Genomic DNA, 14724 nt, shown 5'->3' with positions numbered 1-14724 from the left:
GAGAGGGAGAAGCAGGCTTCCCGCCGAGCAGGGAGTCCGATGCGGGGCTTGATCCCAGGATCCTGGGATCATGACCTGAGCCGAAGGCAGACGCTTAACGACTGAGCCACCCAGGCGCACCCCCAGCCCCACTTCTTAAAGAGACTTATTTTTTCCCAGTTGAATGGTCTTTCACACCCTTGTTGAAAATCAGTTAGCCATAGATATGTGATTTTATTTCTGGACTTAGTTCTATTCCATTGGTCTATGTCTTTGACCTTACAGCAATTCCACATAATTCTGATACTTGAATTTCATGAAAATTAAAACTTCTGTGCATCAAAGTATATCAAGAAAGTGAAAAGACAATATACAAAATGAGAGAAAATATTTACAAATCACATATCTGATAAGGGTCTAGTATCTTTTATATATATTTATATATAATATATAAAGAACTTCTATAACTCAACTTATATATATATATATAAAATATATAAAGAACTTATATATATAATATAGAAAGAATTTCCATAAATCAACAATGAAAAGACAAACAAGCCAATTTTAAAAAATGGGCCAAGGGCTTGAACAGACACTTCTCCCAAGAAGATATACAAATGACCAACAAGCATATGAAAACATTCAACATCTTTAGTTATTAGGGAAATGCAAATCACAAGGAGATACCACTCTGTACTCACTAGGATGGTTAGAATACAAGTCAATAAGTACTGGCAAAGATTTGGAGAAATCAGAACCTTCACACATTGCTACAGGGAATGTAAAATGGTATAGCCACTGTTGAGAACAGTTTGGTAGTTGTTCTAAAAGTTAAATATACAATTACCATAGGACCCAATCCTAGGAAGATACCCAAAAGAATTGAAAATAGGAACTCAGACAAATACTTGTACACATGAATGTTCATAGCAGCACTATCTGCAAAAGCTAAAAGGTAGAAATAATGCAAATGTCTATCAGTGGATGAATGGATAAACAAAATGTGGTACATCCATATACTATATTATTATTCAGTCATAAAAAGGAATGAACTATTGAAAACATGCTACAACATGAACGAGATTGACAACATTATGCTAAGTTAAAGAAACTAAACACAAAAGGTTACATATGATTCCATTTATATGAAATATTCGGAAGAGATAAATCCATAGACAACAGAAAGCAGACTGGTATGAGGCCAGGGGCTAGGGAGAGAGAGAGATGGGAACTGACTGCTTAATGGGTATGAGGATTTTTGGGGCAATGAAAATACTTCAAAATTTTCTATCAGTGGTGGATGAACAATGTTGTGAATGTACTAAATGTCAATGAACTGAACCCTTTAAAAGATGGTTAATTTTATGTTAGTTGAATTTCACCTCAGTAATTAAAAAAGGAATATGATGATAGTTTTTTCTACTAACCCGATGAATAATTCCAGCAGAGTGAAGGTGCTTGATTCCACACAGCATCTGATAGAGAAGGTAGGACATTCTTTCATGATCTAGTTCCATCTGAATCACTTGGCAAAGATTTGCATCCATGAGCTCCATGACTATGTAACTTCATGGGTGAAAAAAGATGACAGCTAAAGTGTACAGCAACAATCTAAGAATAATGTACGAACATAAAATTTTAATTGTCAAACTTACACATCTTGAAATTCTTCTAGGGATTTCTGTGGTGTGAAAACATTCAAAAGGCCAATTATCTGTGGCAAAAGCAAAGAGACAGAAAAATTAGACACCACTGCTACTAATAATACTTTCATTTAGGAACTGCAAATACATGGGTTAAAAAAAATCCACTGTCTGTATAAGAATTTTAAAATCTTATGTTCTAAGCCCAAGTAATTTCTCTTACTTTACATATTAAAACTTTATGGCCAGGGATTGGGGGTAGGGAGGGAACCAAAGCACGCAGGATCTTTAGGGAGGTGAAAATACTCTGTATGATACTATAATAGTAGATATTATGTCATTACACATTTGTCCAAACCCAAAGAATGTACAACACCAAGAGTGAACCCTAATGTAAACTATGGACTTTGAGCAAAAATGATGCATCAAGTGATTATAACGAATGTACCAGTTTGGTGGGGGATACAGATCATGAGGGAGGCTATGCATGTGTGGGGGCAGGGGGTATATGGGAGATCTCTCTACCTTCCTCTCATTTTTGCTGTGAACCTAAAAATGCTCTTAAAAAAAAAAAAAAAGCCTTAAGAAAACTGTATCAACAAAAGAGCTCCACATATCCATTCCATTTATGAATACTCAATTATCAAGGACTTATATTATACAATCCTCTATGTAATTTGTAGGCAAATTTTAAACACCTTCTACTAGCTCTTACCTAAATTAATACCTGTATATAATCTCAGCCCTCCCTGCAATGCCCTCAGTTTTTCATAATAATGAACTTGCCCAGTTTTCTGCATTCTCAGTCTATTCACTGGTTCATCCATAGGCATGCATGCCCTCTTTCCTACCATTCTGTCTTTAATCCTTTTCTCTACCTGTACCCTTTCCCTGGGCAATATATGGTTTTTTGGTTTTGGTTTTTTTGTCTAAACATTTCTATGTGGATAATTTCCAAATACACATTAAAAGTCCTTGCTTAGTGTGCAAGTCTCAAATATATATTGCCTATATACTGCCACTTCACATGAAAATCTCACAAATATAAAATTGAACTCATTATCATTCCTACCCAAACCCTTTACTTTTCCAGAGTGCCTTCTCTTTTACAAGAGAAGGCTCACAGTGATTTTTGACTTTTTCAGTATTTGCACCAAAATAAATACTGCAAATAAATATTTGCACCATAAAAAATACTATCCCATTCTACTGTCAGCTGACCTTCAACCTCTTCTTCCCATTCCCTGTGCTACTATATAGATAGAGGATTCTCACATCTCATCTAGACTGTTCATGCTATAATTACTTCTAACATTAAGGTTCCCTAAACAATGATTTCCATTTTATTGCCTATAATATGGTAAAAGAAAGACCTGATCATATTACTGACCTCTTCAAAAACTTAATGCCAGAAAAAAAAATTCCAAAACTCCCTTGCAATACATTCAAAGCCTTCCTTCCATGACAGAACATCAACCCAGTTCATCGCCTGCTAAGCTCTCTGTTAAACTTGATACTTCAGCCATCCTAAATAAGTTTAAACATAATGTTATCTTTAAAAAATTTCAATGCCTTTAAACATACTCTTCCCTGTACTTGTCATATTTACCTACTGAATTCAGTTACCTTCAAAACTGATGTCTTTTGTAGAGTCTGACAACCTCTAGTCCTTGACAGGTTGCTGAATATTTTCTTTACTTAGTCCCCACAATATCTTACATGTTATTATGGCACTTAACACAGTGTCGTATAGTTTCATTTTCACAACAGCCTCATCCCAATCACACCAGGATCCTTGTTAGAAAGAAATATTCACTTTTTCAGCCCTAGTACCATAGGGAGATACCTAACACACATCTTTAAAACGCTTGTTGACAATTAGGGATGGGAAAGTTTTTCTAGACCAACTTCATGAGGGCAGAATCTATGTCATTCATCTAAGCATAAAGCTTTGCTTATAGAAGGCATTCAAAATATTTGTTCAGTGAATAAACTCAGAGAAATAATTTCCAGATCAGAAGAGGTCAAACAAATTTGTTTAAGATAGGGAGGGTGATAATAAGAATGCATCTAGCTGCTCTAAATGAATTAATTCCTGACTTCTAAATAGATGAACTGCACATCTAGAGACTCGGAGAAATAGTAAAACTGTTCATATCTGAGAAATTCTAGAGTAGAAGAGAAGTGTTAAAGATGAAAAGCATATAAAGACAAAAGATTAGTGGTTGCTTAGAGCCAAAGGTTGTGGGAGATAGGAAAATGAGAGCTAAACAATATGGAGAATCTTTCTGAGGTGAAGAAAATGTTCTAGAACTATGGAAAGTCAAATACATCTGTGAATATACTAAAAACCACTGAATTACACGCATTAAATGAATAAACTGTACGGCATGTGAACTGTATCTCAAAGAAGCAGTTATAAAATAAAAAATTAAGACAGACAGCTGTCTTACTTTTCAAAAAGGAAAATAAAGGAAATTATACTACTCATAGACTGGACGGTCAAACAAAAGTCAAGGACTGATTAATTGGGTGATATATAAGTACTCTGAAAGAAGTAACACTTACTAGGAGCAGGTAAAAATTCACTGAGAAACTGTACTTCCTTTTGTGAATAAAACAACGACAACAAAGAATAGCAGCAGTAGATCAGAAACGTGACCAGATAAGTATATGAAGATTTCAAAAAGGCATTTTTGAAAATGTCTCCAGTCATATATCCATGTGAATAAGATGAAGAATTCAGGAGAGATGGGTAATTCTTATAGTTACACATGTCATTTTGTGGTATGCCAAGGGTCACTAATGAACTAATTCAGCTGTTATGAAGGCATCCTGAGCAAAACTGGAATATGAAACTAGCAAGTGAAAAGTCAGAACAAAGAAAAAGCAATCCCCAACAGTCTGGGAAGAGTAACCAGATTTCATATGTGAAATTCTAGGGAGAAATAGGAAGTACTATACTTAACCTCCAAAACCAAAAGATAGTAAGTAAAAGATGGGGGGGGCACCTGGCTCGCTCAGTCTGTACAGCATGCGACTCTTGATTTGGGGGTTTATAAATAAAATCTTTAAACAACAAAAAAGAAAGTAAAAGATGGGAAAGATGTAATCTATTAGCAGGCCTGTGACAAAGAATAACTTGCTAAGACAATGTGAATCAAATGGTGACCTGATTTCTAAACAGGATTATAATGTCCATGGTTAAGAGGAGATGACATGCCTCATCAGTTCTCTTGGAGAATTCAATTAGACATGAAGTACTGTGTGCTAGGTGACATACCAAAGTACATTCAGAGATAAGTGACCAAGTTGAAAAACAAACTCAAAGCATCTATGAAAATAGCGGGAAATACAAAACAATATGAATATACCTAGTACCACTGAAGTGTATGCTTAAAATGGCTAAGATAGTGAGTTTTATGTTATGTGTATTTTACCACACACACACACACAAAAGAGGTGAGAAAAAATAGAGATTTTTAGACCAACGAAGAGATGATCTGTGTGGAACATGAAACTGCTGAAAAGGCAAGACATTAAAAAACATCCATCCATTAGGAGTATAAAAATTCCATTATCATTCCTGGTTTCCCTATACAGTTGACCCTTTGAACAACATGGGTTCAAACTGTGTGGGTTCATGTATACATGGACTTTTTTTGATAAATACAGTACAGAACTGTGTAAGAATTTTCCTTATGATTTTAGTAACATTTTTTCTCTAGCTTACTTTAAGAATACAACACATATAGTATACAAAATGTGTCTTAATCGACTATTGATGTTATCGGTAAGGCTTCCAGTCAACAGTAGGCTATCAGTCATTAAGTTTGGGGTTGTCAAAGTTATATGCAGATTTCAACTGCACAGGGGATTGACATCCCTCCCACATTATTCAAGGGTTAACTGTATTTAGTTTTACATTCAGTCTCTGAACAAATATGTTTTGAGCACCTACTCTATGTCTGCACTCTTGTAGGTGCCAAGGGTACTGCCTGCATAGACCTTGCCATCCCCATTAGAGGGTTAACTATGTGAAACAGGCTTTCCATGCCCTCCATCTAGTCGATGGAACCATCTTTTTTTGCAGTCACCCAGGCACAGGAAGTAGGAGTCATTGGCCATGTCCCCAGTGCAAAACAAAGGCAGTATCACCACCATCATCGCCATGAAACAGACTACAAGGGGGCATGAGCAGCTAAATCTGAGGGTAGGAGGTTACCAACAAAACCCTGACAAGCAACATGGCTGGCTCCCATCCAGAACAAGAATGGCTGACACAATTTGTTCCCTGTCCCTGACTTTAATCTATACCTCTTTTTATATGCTGTTCTTTCTCTCTGGGAGGCCCTTTTCCTTCAACAATCCAATTTTTACCCCATTTTTAAGAATTAGTCTAGGGCCACCTTTCCCCAAAGCTTTCCCATTTCATGAAAGTTCACGCAATCTTCTCTCCCGAAAGCTCAGCACTTATTTTCCATCTACCACAATTTGACAATCAAACTTCCACTGCTTTATATCATATTTGATATTTCACTATGTATTTGTCTTCAAAATAACAGTATATGTTACCCCAAATAAGGAGCCTCATCCTTAACTTCCATGAATTTTTCCCCTCAGTGACTAATCTACTAACTCCAGTACACAGAAGGCTTGCATAGTTAGCTCTCAAAATGTGGTAAACTGTGTTATCTGCAATCAGAAAGCACTGAGCTTATTTTATTTTATAAACTCCTTTGTACAAATACCACAAGACATCTCTGGTCAGATGCTTTTGGTTTAGTACTTCATAAAACAGTCCCTTACACAGTTCACTCCTAGTTTATTTCCTCTCGGCTGAAATTACTCCATTAAAATAATCATAAAAGTATGCTTAAGTTTAAAAAAGTGTAACTATTTCTTCTCAAAATGAGTGAAAGTTATATGTTTAAGTCATTATAATCATTAGGAAAAAGAATTAGGGATATTTTCCTAATTTCATTTAAATATTTTTTGAAGTTTCTGCTAAACTGCTTTATAAAATCACAGACTATCTTCAACCTAAAGTGACCAGTGAGTATCAGCATCATTTTAAAAAGTGGGAGTAGGGTAGGGAGAAATGATTTGAATTTTATATCTAATATTAGTAAATAAAATTGCAGTGTCAAAGTAAAATGGCAACAATTTCATCTCTGTGCTAAGGCTACAGTCTTCTGAAATGTCAGCCTGAGAGAAAACAAAAAGTAGAAGATGAGATCAAGCCTAAATAAAGTTCTTTTAAAACACGTACTTCTTTTAAAACTCCTTTTGCAAATTAAATGTCAGAAAATTACACAATCTAAATTTCAGAAGCTGTTTTCTTTTGATATAATTTAATAAAGTTGAGAAAAAATTTATACTGTAGATATATACTCCTTTTAAATAATGCTTCAATCCAGAAGAATTTAAAGCACCTAATATACTTTTAAAGTTTTTGTTATGTATTCATGAACAAATCTTGATTTCACCTATACTTAAGACATTTTCTAAAATGTTCACTTACATTTTTGTGATTAACACATTTCATAAGAACTAGCTCTCTGTAAGCCCGTTTAGCATGAGTCTGATTCTGAAATGGCCGGCTTAGCTTCTTGATTGCAACATTTCTTTCAAGAATGGCATCATAAGCTGCACTGTAACAAGAAATTCAAAAACAACAAAAAAACTTTAAAATCTGCAAAACTGAATTTATGAAACATTCATGCAGACTCCTTACTTTCTCCAAAGATAAAATGCAACTGTATCAATTTCCAATCTTTGATATTCAGTATGTTTCTTCTATACCTATTATAGCATATTCCAACAGTGTATAGCATTGTTCTGTTTCTTAAAATGTTAATATATTCAATGGACTGTGAAGACAGACACAGTGATTGTTCGTTGGGTGTCCTCCAAGATCCACCTAGCATACAATGGGCACTCAATGCACAAATATTTAATGAGTATTCAGGTCCAATAGATAACTTTAAGAGTAATGAATTCTTCACCCTGCACCTACACCAAGGAAAGTCACAATTAAAGAATACATGTGGTCACGATTAAAGAATACATGTGGTCGGGCGCCTGGGTGGCTCGGCTGTTGGGCTTCTGCCTTCGGCTCAGGTCATGGTCCCAGGGTCCTGGGACCGAGCCCCACATCGGGCTCCCAGCTCATTGGGAAGCCTGCTTCTCCCTCTCCCACTCCCCCTGCTTGTGTTCCTGCTCCCGCTGTCTCTCTCTCTCTCTGTGAAATAAATCAATGAAATCAAAAAAAAAAAAAAAAAAAAAAAAAAAGGATACAAGTGGTCATAAATTCTACCCAAATACTCCCTGAAGAATTCTACATAAGTAGATCACTTCCATTTCCTTGGACACAACAAAATGAATGCAGAAAGAGAAAAGAACACATAAATAAAGGTATATTAAAGGTTATTTTACAATATAGGAAGTACCTAAAATTTGGGAGGAAGAATTAACAACTCAAGTTTACAGATATAAATGCTAGATCTCAGGACATTAGAAGCTGCTTCGTAACTGTTAAAGAAACGCCTATAATTCTGCGACATATAACATCATCCTCATTACTCTTCATATTTTCTACCATATGACACGGACTAAACAGCATGTTTTGCAAATGACAGATCAGAGAAAGTAAAGCACAAATAAGGAAAAGCATCTTAAAATTATAGAATATTATGATTGAAAGAGACTTTAAAAATCATTTGAATTCACCACTGCCAGGTTAATTTGCCCAAGTTAGAGAGTTAAAAGCAAAGCTGAGACCAAAAGACTAAGACATGAGGTTATCGCTTTTCATACTGGACTACCTAACATACTGTAAGACTTCTATTTATGTGATATTTGGAAAGTTAGCACATTGCTGAATGAAATTATTCTCTCATCTAACTGAAAACTTGAGTTTGTTCTCTAGCTATCTTACTATCTCAAATGTAGTGAAGAAATGTATTAAGACATTGGTACTCTGGCATAAATGGACACATCTATATGTTATATGCCATAACCATTTTGTATATATGTATACATACATACACATAGCAAAACAGACATAAATATTATAACCTTGAGTTAGAAAATGCCATATTTATAGATATGTTCTCCCCAATTTAAAAACAAACAAACATTAGGGGTCATAAAAAAAATAGAAGTTTTGACTGTTTCAGATCAAGTATGCTTTATTTTTAAGCATTAAATTCATTCCTATTAATTTTTTATCTGTTAAATCAAAGTAATATTTCAAACTCTAAAGTATCTGAGTAGGTTACAGTACTTTGTATCCAAGGAAGTTAGATATCTAATGTTGATACTTAAATGTGCACAAATTAGAGACCCCAATCCAGACCGGTATGAATCTTACTATCACTGGGCCCAAAATGATGTCTTTAAAAAAAATTTAAGTTCTTCAGTTGATTCTGATGATAATATAGAGTGAGTTTAAAAAAAAAATTATTTTTTGAAGATTTATTTATTTTAGAGAGTGAGAAAGAGTGAGAGAGAGAGAGAGAGAAAGCACATGGGGGGGGTAGAGGGAGAGAGAAACTTAAGCTGACTCCACATTGAGTGCAGAGCCCCATCTCACAACCGGGAGATAATGACCTGATCTGAAACAGAGTCAGATGCTTAACCAACTGTGCCACCCAAATGCCCCCAGAAAACACATTTTTATTTTTATTTTTTAAAAAAATTAATTTATTTGAGAGAAAGAGAGAGAGAGAGAGCGCATGTGTGTGCATGAGCATGGGGGGGGGGGTAGAAGGAGAGGGAGAAGCAGACTCCCCGCTGAGCAGGGAGCCCAACACAGGGCTTGATCCTAGGACCCTGAGATCACGATCTGAGCTGAAGGCAGACGCTTAGCCAACTGAGCCACCCAGGCACCCCACAAAAAACATTTTTAAACATTATTAAGAAGTTTATAAATACTTTATTCCTTACAACCACCATGTAAATTAGGTGAGAACACTGGCTTAGAAGTGTTAACTTGCCATGAGTCACAAATACATCATAAAGCTAGAATCTGAACCACGAGCTGGCTTTCAGAATCCTTCCTGTATTGACTGTAGCACATTATTTTCTTTAAATTTAATTTGTGGTTTATTAAATATGGTTGGTTAAAATGACAACCAGCCAGCCAATAATGCTTTATAAAATTACCCAAATTCTATAATTTTTGGTATTACAAATTACTTCAAGAGTACAGAAAGAGAATAAATGCTACTGTTCCCATTAGAGAAATCTGTTATTTTAGTATTTTACCATAACTGCAATTTTTTTTTTTAAAGTAGGCTCCACACCCAGCACGGAGCCCAACACGGAACTCAAACTCAGGACCCTGAGATCAAGACCTGGGCTGAGATCAAGTGTTGGACGCTTAACTGACTGAGCCACCCAGGTGCCCCAAGGGTTGAATTTTTTAAAAAGTAATATATTATCACAGGTGAAGTCCCCTCCCTTGTCTCTATTTTCAGAGGTAAGCATTATTCTGAGTTTGGTGTTTATTAATGGCTTTTATACTTTCCTACATATGGATGCATCCATAAATATATGGTCCTATTTTGCATATTTTAAACTATATATAAATGGTACAATAATGCATATATATTCTGCATCTTCCTTTTTAAACTCTACATTTCTGAGACTGTCTTTGTTGAAACATACCTCCAGTTCATTTTAAATGTTGTATAGTATTTCACTATATGAATATATCACAATTTTTTATTCTCATGGATAGACTTGCTGCTGTTACCAATTTTTGCTATTATAAATGGTGTTGCAAAGAACAGCCCTATGCATGTCTCTTTATGTACATGTGCAAGAGTTTTTCTAGAACCTGGGAGACCTGCAGGGTCATGAACACTTATTATTTTTTTTAATATATTCTGAAATAAATCTGGTTTAAGGAGAGGTAATATATAATTATGCCAGAGTGAGGCTTAGAATTCCCCCAAACATTAGCTTATTATGCTAACTCAGTTAACTAAAATCATTAGCAGAACTGTCCTAAAAAGTGTTCTACCCTTTATTTTATAAAGAATTATGTTGGGGCACCTGGGTGGCTCAGTCAGTTGAATGTCCAGCTCTTGGTTTCAGCTCAGGTCACGATCTCAGGGTCATGAAATCAGGCTGCATTGGGCTCTGTGCTCAGTGGGAAGTCTGCTTGAGCTTCTATCCCTCTGCCCCTCCCCCTGTGCATACACTCTCTCTAAAACAAATAAATCTAAAAAAAAAAAAGGAATTACACTGATCTAGAAAGCCTAGGCCTTTCATAGAAATTAGCCAGTAAATCAATTTTAAAGATACATATGAGTTCTGAAACACATTCAATGAGATTTCCTTAATGCAAAGTAAGATTTCTGAAATTTCAGTTTCATTATAGTGTGAAAGTGAAGATTAAGTCAATCTTCTTATTAAACAACTAGCTATGGGAATAGATGTATACATGGAATTAACAAGCATGCCACTTATTCTTTCCTGATAATATTTGTCTTTACGTGGCTTGTGACAAAGTATTTAATCATACTTTATATTTAAAGATGGCAGTGCTGTTCCCTCTCTGTCTCTATGTCAAATAAATAAAATTAAAAAAAAAAATCTTTAAAAAAAAAGGGGGGCGCCTGGGTGGCTCAGACAGTTAAGCATCTGCCTTCAGCTCAGGTCATGATCCCAGCATCCTGGGATAGAGCTCCACATTGGGCTCCCTGCTCAGCAGGAAGCCTGCTTCTCCCTCTCCTACTCCCCATGCTTGTGTTCCATCTCTCTATGTCAAATAAATAAAATTAAAAAAAAAAAAATCTTCTAAAAAGATGGCAGTGATTTATAAAGTTGTGTTTAATGAATAGTAAAGGCAATCAACCTGCAAACAAAACAGTCTGCCATGTTATAGCTTTAATTTAAACTTTATAGTTTTAAATATTTGAGGCAAGTTAAATATTTACCAAGGTATATATACGAAAAAATGGCAGTTAATGATTCTTTGCCTAATTTTTGGAAGTAAAAACTTACCATACTATTCCTTGAGCTCCTGAGCCTATAGGTTTTAAATTCTGATACCGTTTCAAGACTGTAAACGTAGAATCTCCAATCTCTACACTATAAAAATTGCTGTCACGCTTGCTTCTGCTCATGATGGCAAACAATTAATTTAATGGCTTCATCCAAATATTCACCAAGAAGCTGCAAAATGGAACAAAATGTGATGTTAACAAAATGAATTTATTTAATCTTAAAATTCACGTCCTCACTTTGTTCACTGATAGTAATACAGATTGCTATACCATGTTAAAAGAGCTGCTTCATTAAAACACAATTAGAAAGAAAAAAATACCACAGAGTTTGGTTAGCATCTGCTATACTTAAGGATATGATTGATCGTTAAAAACAAAACAAAACTTTTACAAGGGTTAACAGTTTCTCCACTACAAGTCACTAGTATTAATATGCATACATGCCTTAACTTACTGGAAAACTATAAAAACAAACAAAAAAAGCAAACAATTAAACGAAACATGTTTTTAAGGTCACTTTCATAGCTTAAAATTTAAAACCAGCCCTTTTTATATATATATTTTTTAATTTTATTATGTTATGTTAGTCACCATACAACACATCATTAGTTTTTGATGTAGTGATCCACAATCCATTGTTTTCGTATAACACCCAGTGCTCCATGCAGTATGTGCCCTCCCTAATATCCATCACCGGGCTAACCAATCCCCCCTCCCCCCTCCCTTCTAAAACCCTGTTTGTTTCTCAGGTCCACAGTCTCTCATGGTTCATCTTCTCATCCGATTTCCCTTCCTTCATTTTTCCCTTCCTTCTCCTAATGTCCTCCACGTTATTCCTTATGTTCCACAAATAAGTGAAACCATATGATAATTGACTTTCTCTGCTTGACTTATTTCACTTAGCATAATCTCCTCCAGTCCCATCCATGTTGATTATGTGTTTCTTATAAAATACGGAAACCTTAATTTTTGTGAGAAATTGATAAACTTTCATTCAAAAATAATTCACAATCTCATTTAGTGTGACATGGAAGAAACAACCAAGTGGGAGGCTAGTGAGCTGGTTAGCATGTATGATCCCTACCCCTAACAAATACAGAGCAGCACAGTGCTGCCACGATAACAGAGCCCCTGATCCCCAACAGCAACAACTAGGTGTAATGCAGACGTTGAGGTTATAATTGTTGAAAGGATGAGAAGCAGGGTACTAAATATAAGATAAAATAAGAAGATACAAAATAAAGTTAAAAATAAGAAAATATAAGAGAAAATATATAGAGAAAAACATTTAGTATATTAGGATGTGAAATAAAACAATACTGTTCTGAATTGTGTGGGGCCTCAAAAGCATGACCTAAGTTCTGACCACAGCTCTTTACCACATGCCCAATTACAAACCAAGGAAGTCTTTTTCCACCTATTTGAGTTGTATTTATTTACAAACCCATTACCCATTCCTACTAGATGAAAGTGGTCTATTCCTAAAATGCACATAAGACAGTGCCAAACTACTCTCCATATCCCACAATAAACCAAGAAACCAGTTAGGTCTAAAGAATTAGTGTGTTGTGTGTGTACGGTTTTAAGACAATGCTAACAAAAACAAAAATAAAAACAAAATCCTGAAAGACTTACAATGCAAAGAAATCAATTTAACAAATAATAAGTGCCTAACCTGTGCCAGGCACTATGTTGGGCCCTAGGGCCAGACTATGTAGAAGCTCATGAACTGGATTCTAACACAGTTGAATTCTTAGAGTAGGATGGACGGCACTGGGAAGTGGAGAGCAAGAGTACCTTGACCAGCATCCTGCCTGCTACTTGGGAGATTATACTGCAAGAGGAGGGGAACAAAAGTTGGAAGAGGAAAACTAGTAAGCTATTGCACTAATCCAGATATTGTACTAATCCAGATAAGAGATGAAATTAAAATTAATGAGGATTCTTAGATGTGATGAAACTAAACAAAAAGTCCAAACAGTGTAAGCTTTAAAAAAGAAGGTAAGTAAATTGAAAGCAATTGAGAAGTCAGATAAATGATTTGGATACATTAAAGAAGGGCCAGAGAAATATTTCCAAAATCAGTAACTAAACTAGTTATGTAATATTCCAGAGAGAAATGTCTGAAATGACAAATGTCATTAATTCTGCCTAAGCAGACAGACCAGAAATTAAAGAATAAAGTTTGGTAATGATTTAAACATTCAGATATGCTCATAGGATGATCAAATACAGGTATTGAGTACCCAGACCAATTTCCTAAAGTAACCCAATTCCCTCTTGTCTACCAGAGTAGGGAAATAGGGAGAAAGAAAGAGAAGTGAAAAGAGGAAGAGAGGGAAGTGTTGGGTGTCAGGTCCCTCATCAAATATTCTACACACTGATCCTGGAAACCTGGTCTGCCTAGGGCCTGGAGACAATAGTAATGGTCTCTGGTAATGTGCACATATGGTCAGAGGCAGAGCACAGAGCCTCCAATAGCAAGGAAAGGCTTCTCTCAATTCCCAGAACAGAATGGCCCGGGAGCAGGAGTGCCCATGGTACATACACAGAAGTCAAGACTAAGCTGTGGCAGCAGCTGAGTGATGATAGTTAACACAACTCCCCAGGAACAGGCACAGCAAAGTACCCAAGGTTAAGTAGGTAGGCCCAGTCAGTGGTACCCTCCACAAAAGCCACAGCTGCCACTCCCACAAACAAGAAATAAAAAACTCTACTCATTTATGCTCTCAGCTGCAAAATATTTACTGGCATACCTGAGTCAAACTATGCTGGATACAATAAACACAACAGTAATCAGCATCTATCTGCCCCTTAATGGAGCTTGCAGTTAAGACAGATGAAGAGACCTTATTATGTTGCTTAGTATCTGCCTGTGTATCAATATGGCTGTGATAAGAGTGTGAAGGGAAAGGGCAGGATGCTAACAGAAGCAAGACTATGCTAGTCTGGGCTCAGGAAAAAATTCCCTTGATGCTGTGATGTTTGAGCAAGATCTGAACATTGAATATGAGTTAATCAGGCACAGAGAGAAGGGAGCTTTCTAGGCAGAACAAACAGCACATGCAAGGCAAATGCAC

General features: G+C 35.8%; 1 protein-coding gene across 4 annotated transcripts in view; it reads right to left on the bottom strand.

Annotated features, from left to right (window-relative positions):
- Positions 1-14724, bottom strand: part of MAPK8 (mitogen-activated protein kinase 8) — a 113151-nt gene that overhangs the window by 29884 nt on the left and 68543 nt on the right. For all 4 annotated transcript variants that reach the window (XM_035023587.1, XM_035023594.1, XM_035023581.1 and 1 more), the window contains exons 2-5: positions 11643-11813; positions 7150-7279; positions 1638-1696; positions 1410-1548 (exon numbers count right to left, since the gene is read on the bottom strand). In XM_035023587.1, the coding sequence (XP_034879478.1) occupies positions 1410-1548; positions 1638-1696; positions 7150-7279; positions 11643-11764 (450 nt within the window). In that variant the 5' untranslated portion in view covers positions 11765-11813. The remainder of the gene's footprint in view (positions 1-1409; positions 1549-1637; positions 1697-7149; positions 7280-11642; positions 11814-14724) is intronic.

This window comes from Mirounga leonina, unplaced genomic scaffold (genome assembly GCF_011800145.1).
Source record: "Mirounga leonina isolate KUSES-001 unplaced genomic scaffold, KU_Mleo_1.0 Mir_114, whole genome shotgun sequence".
In the NCBI taxonomy this organism is placed as follows: domain Eukaryota; kingdom Metazoa; phylum Chordata; class Mammalia; order Carnivora; family Phocidae; genus Mirounga; species Mirounga leonina.
The sequence above is the reverse complement of the archived record's forward strand: the minus strand, read 5'-3'. Positions and strand labels throughout refer to the sequence as shown.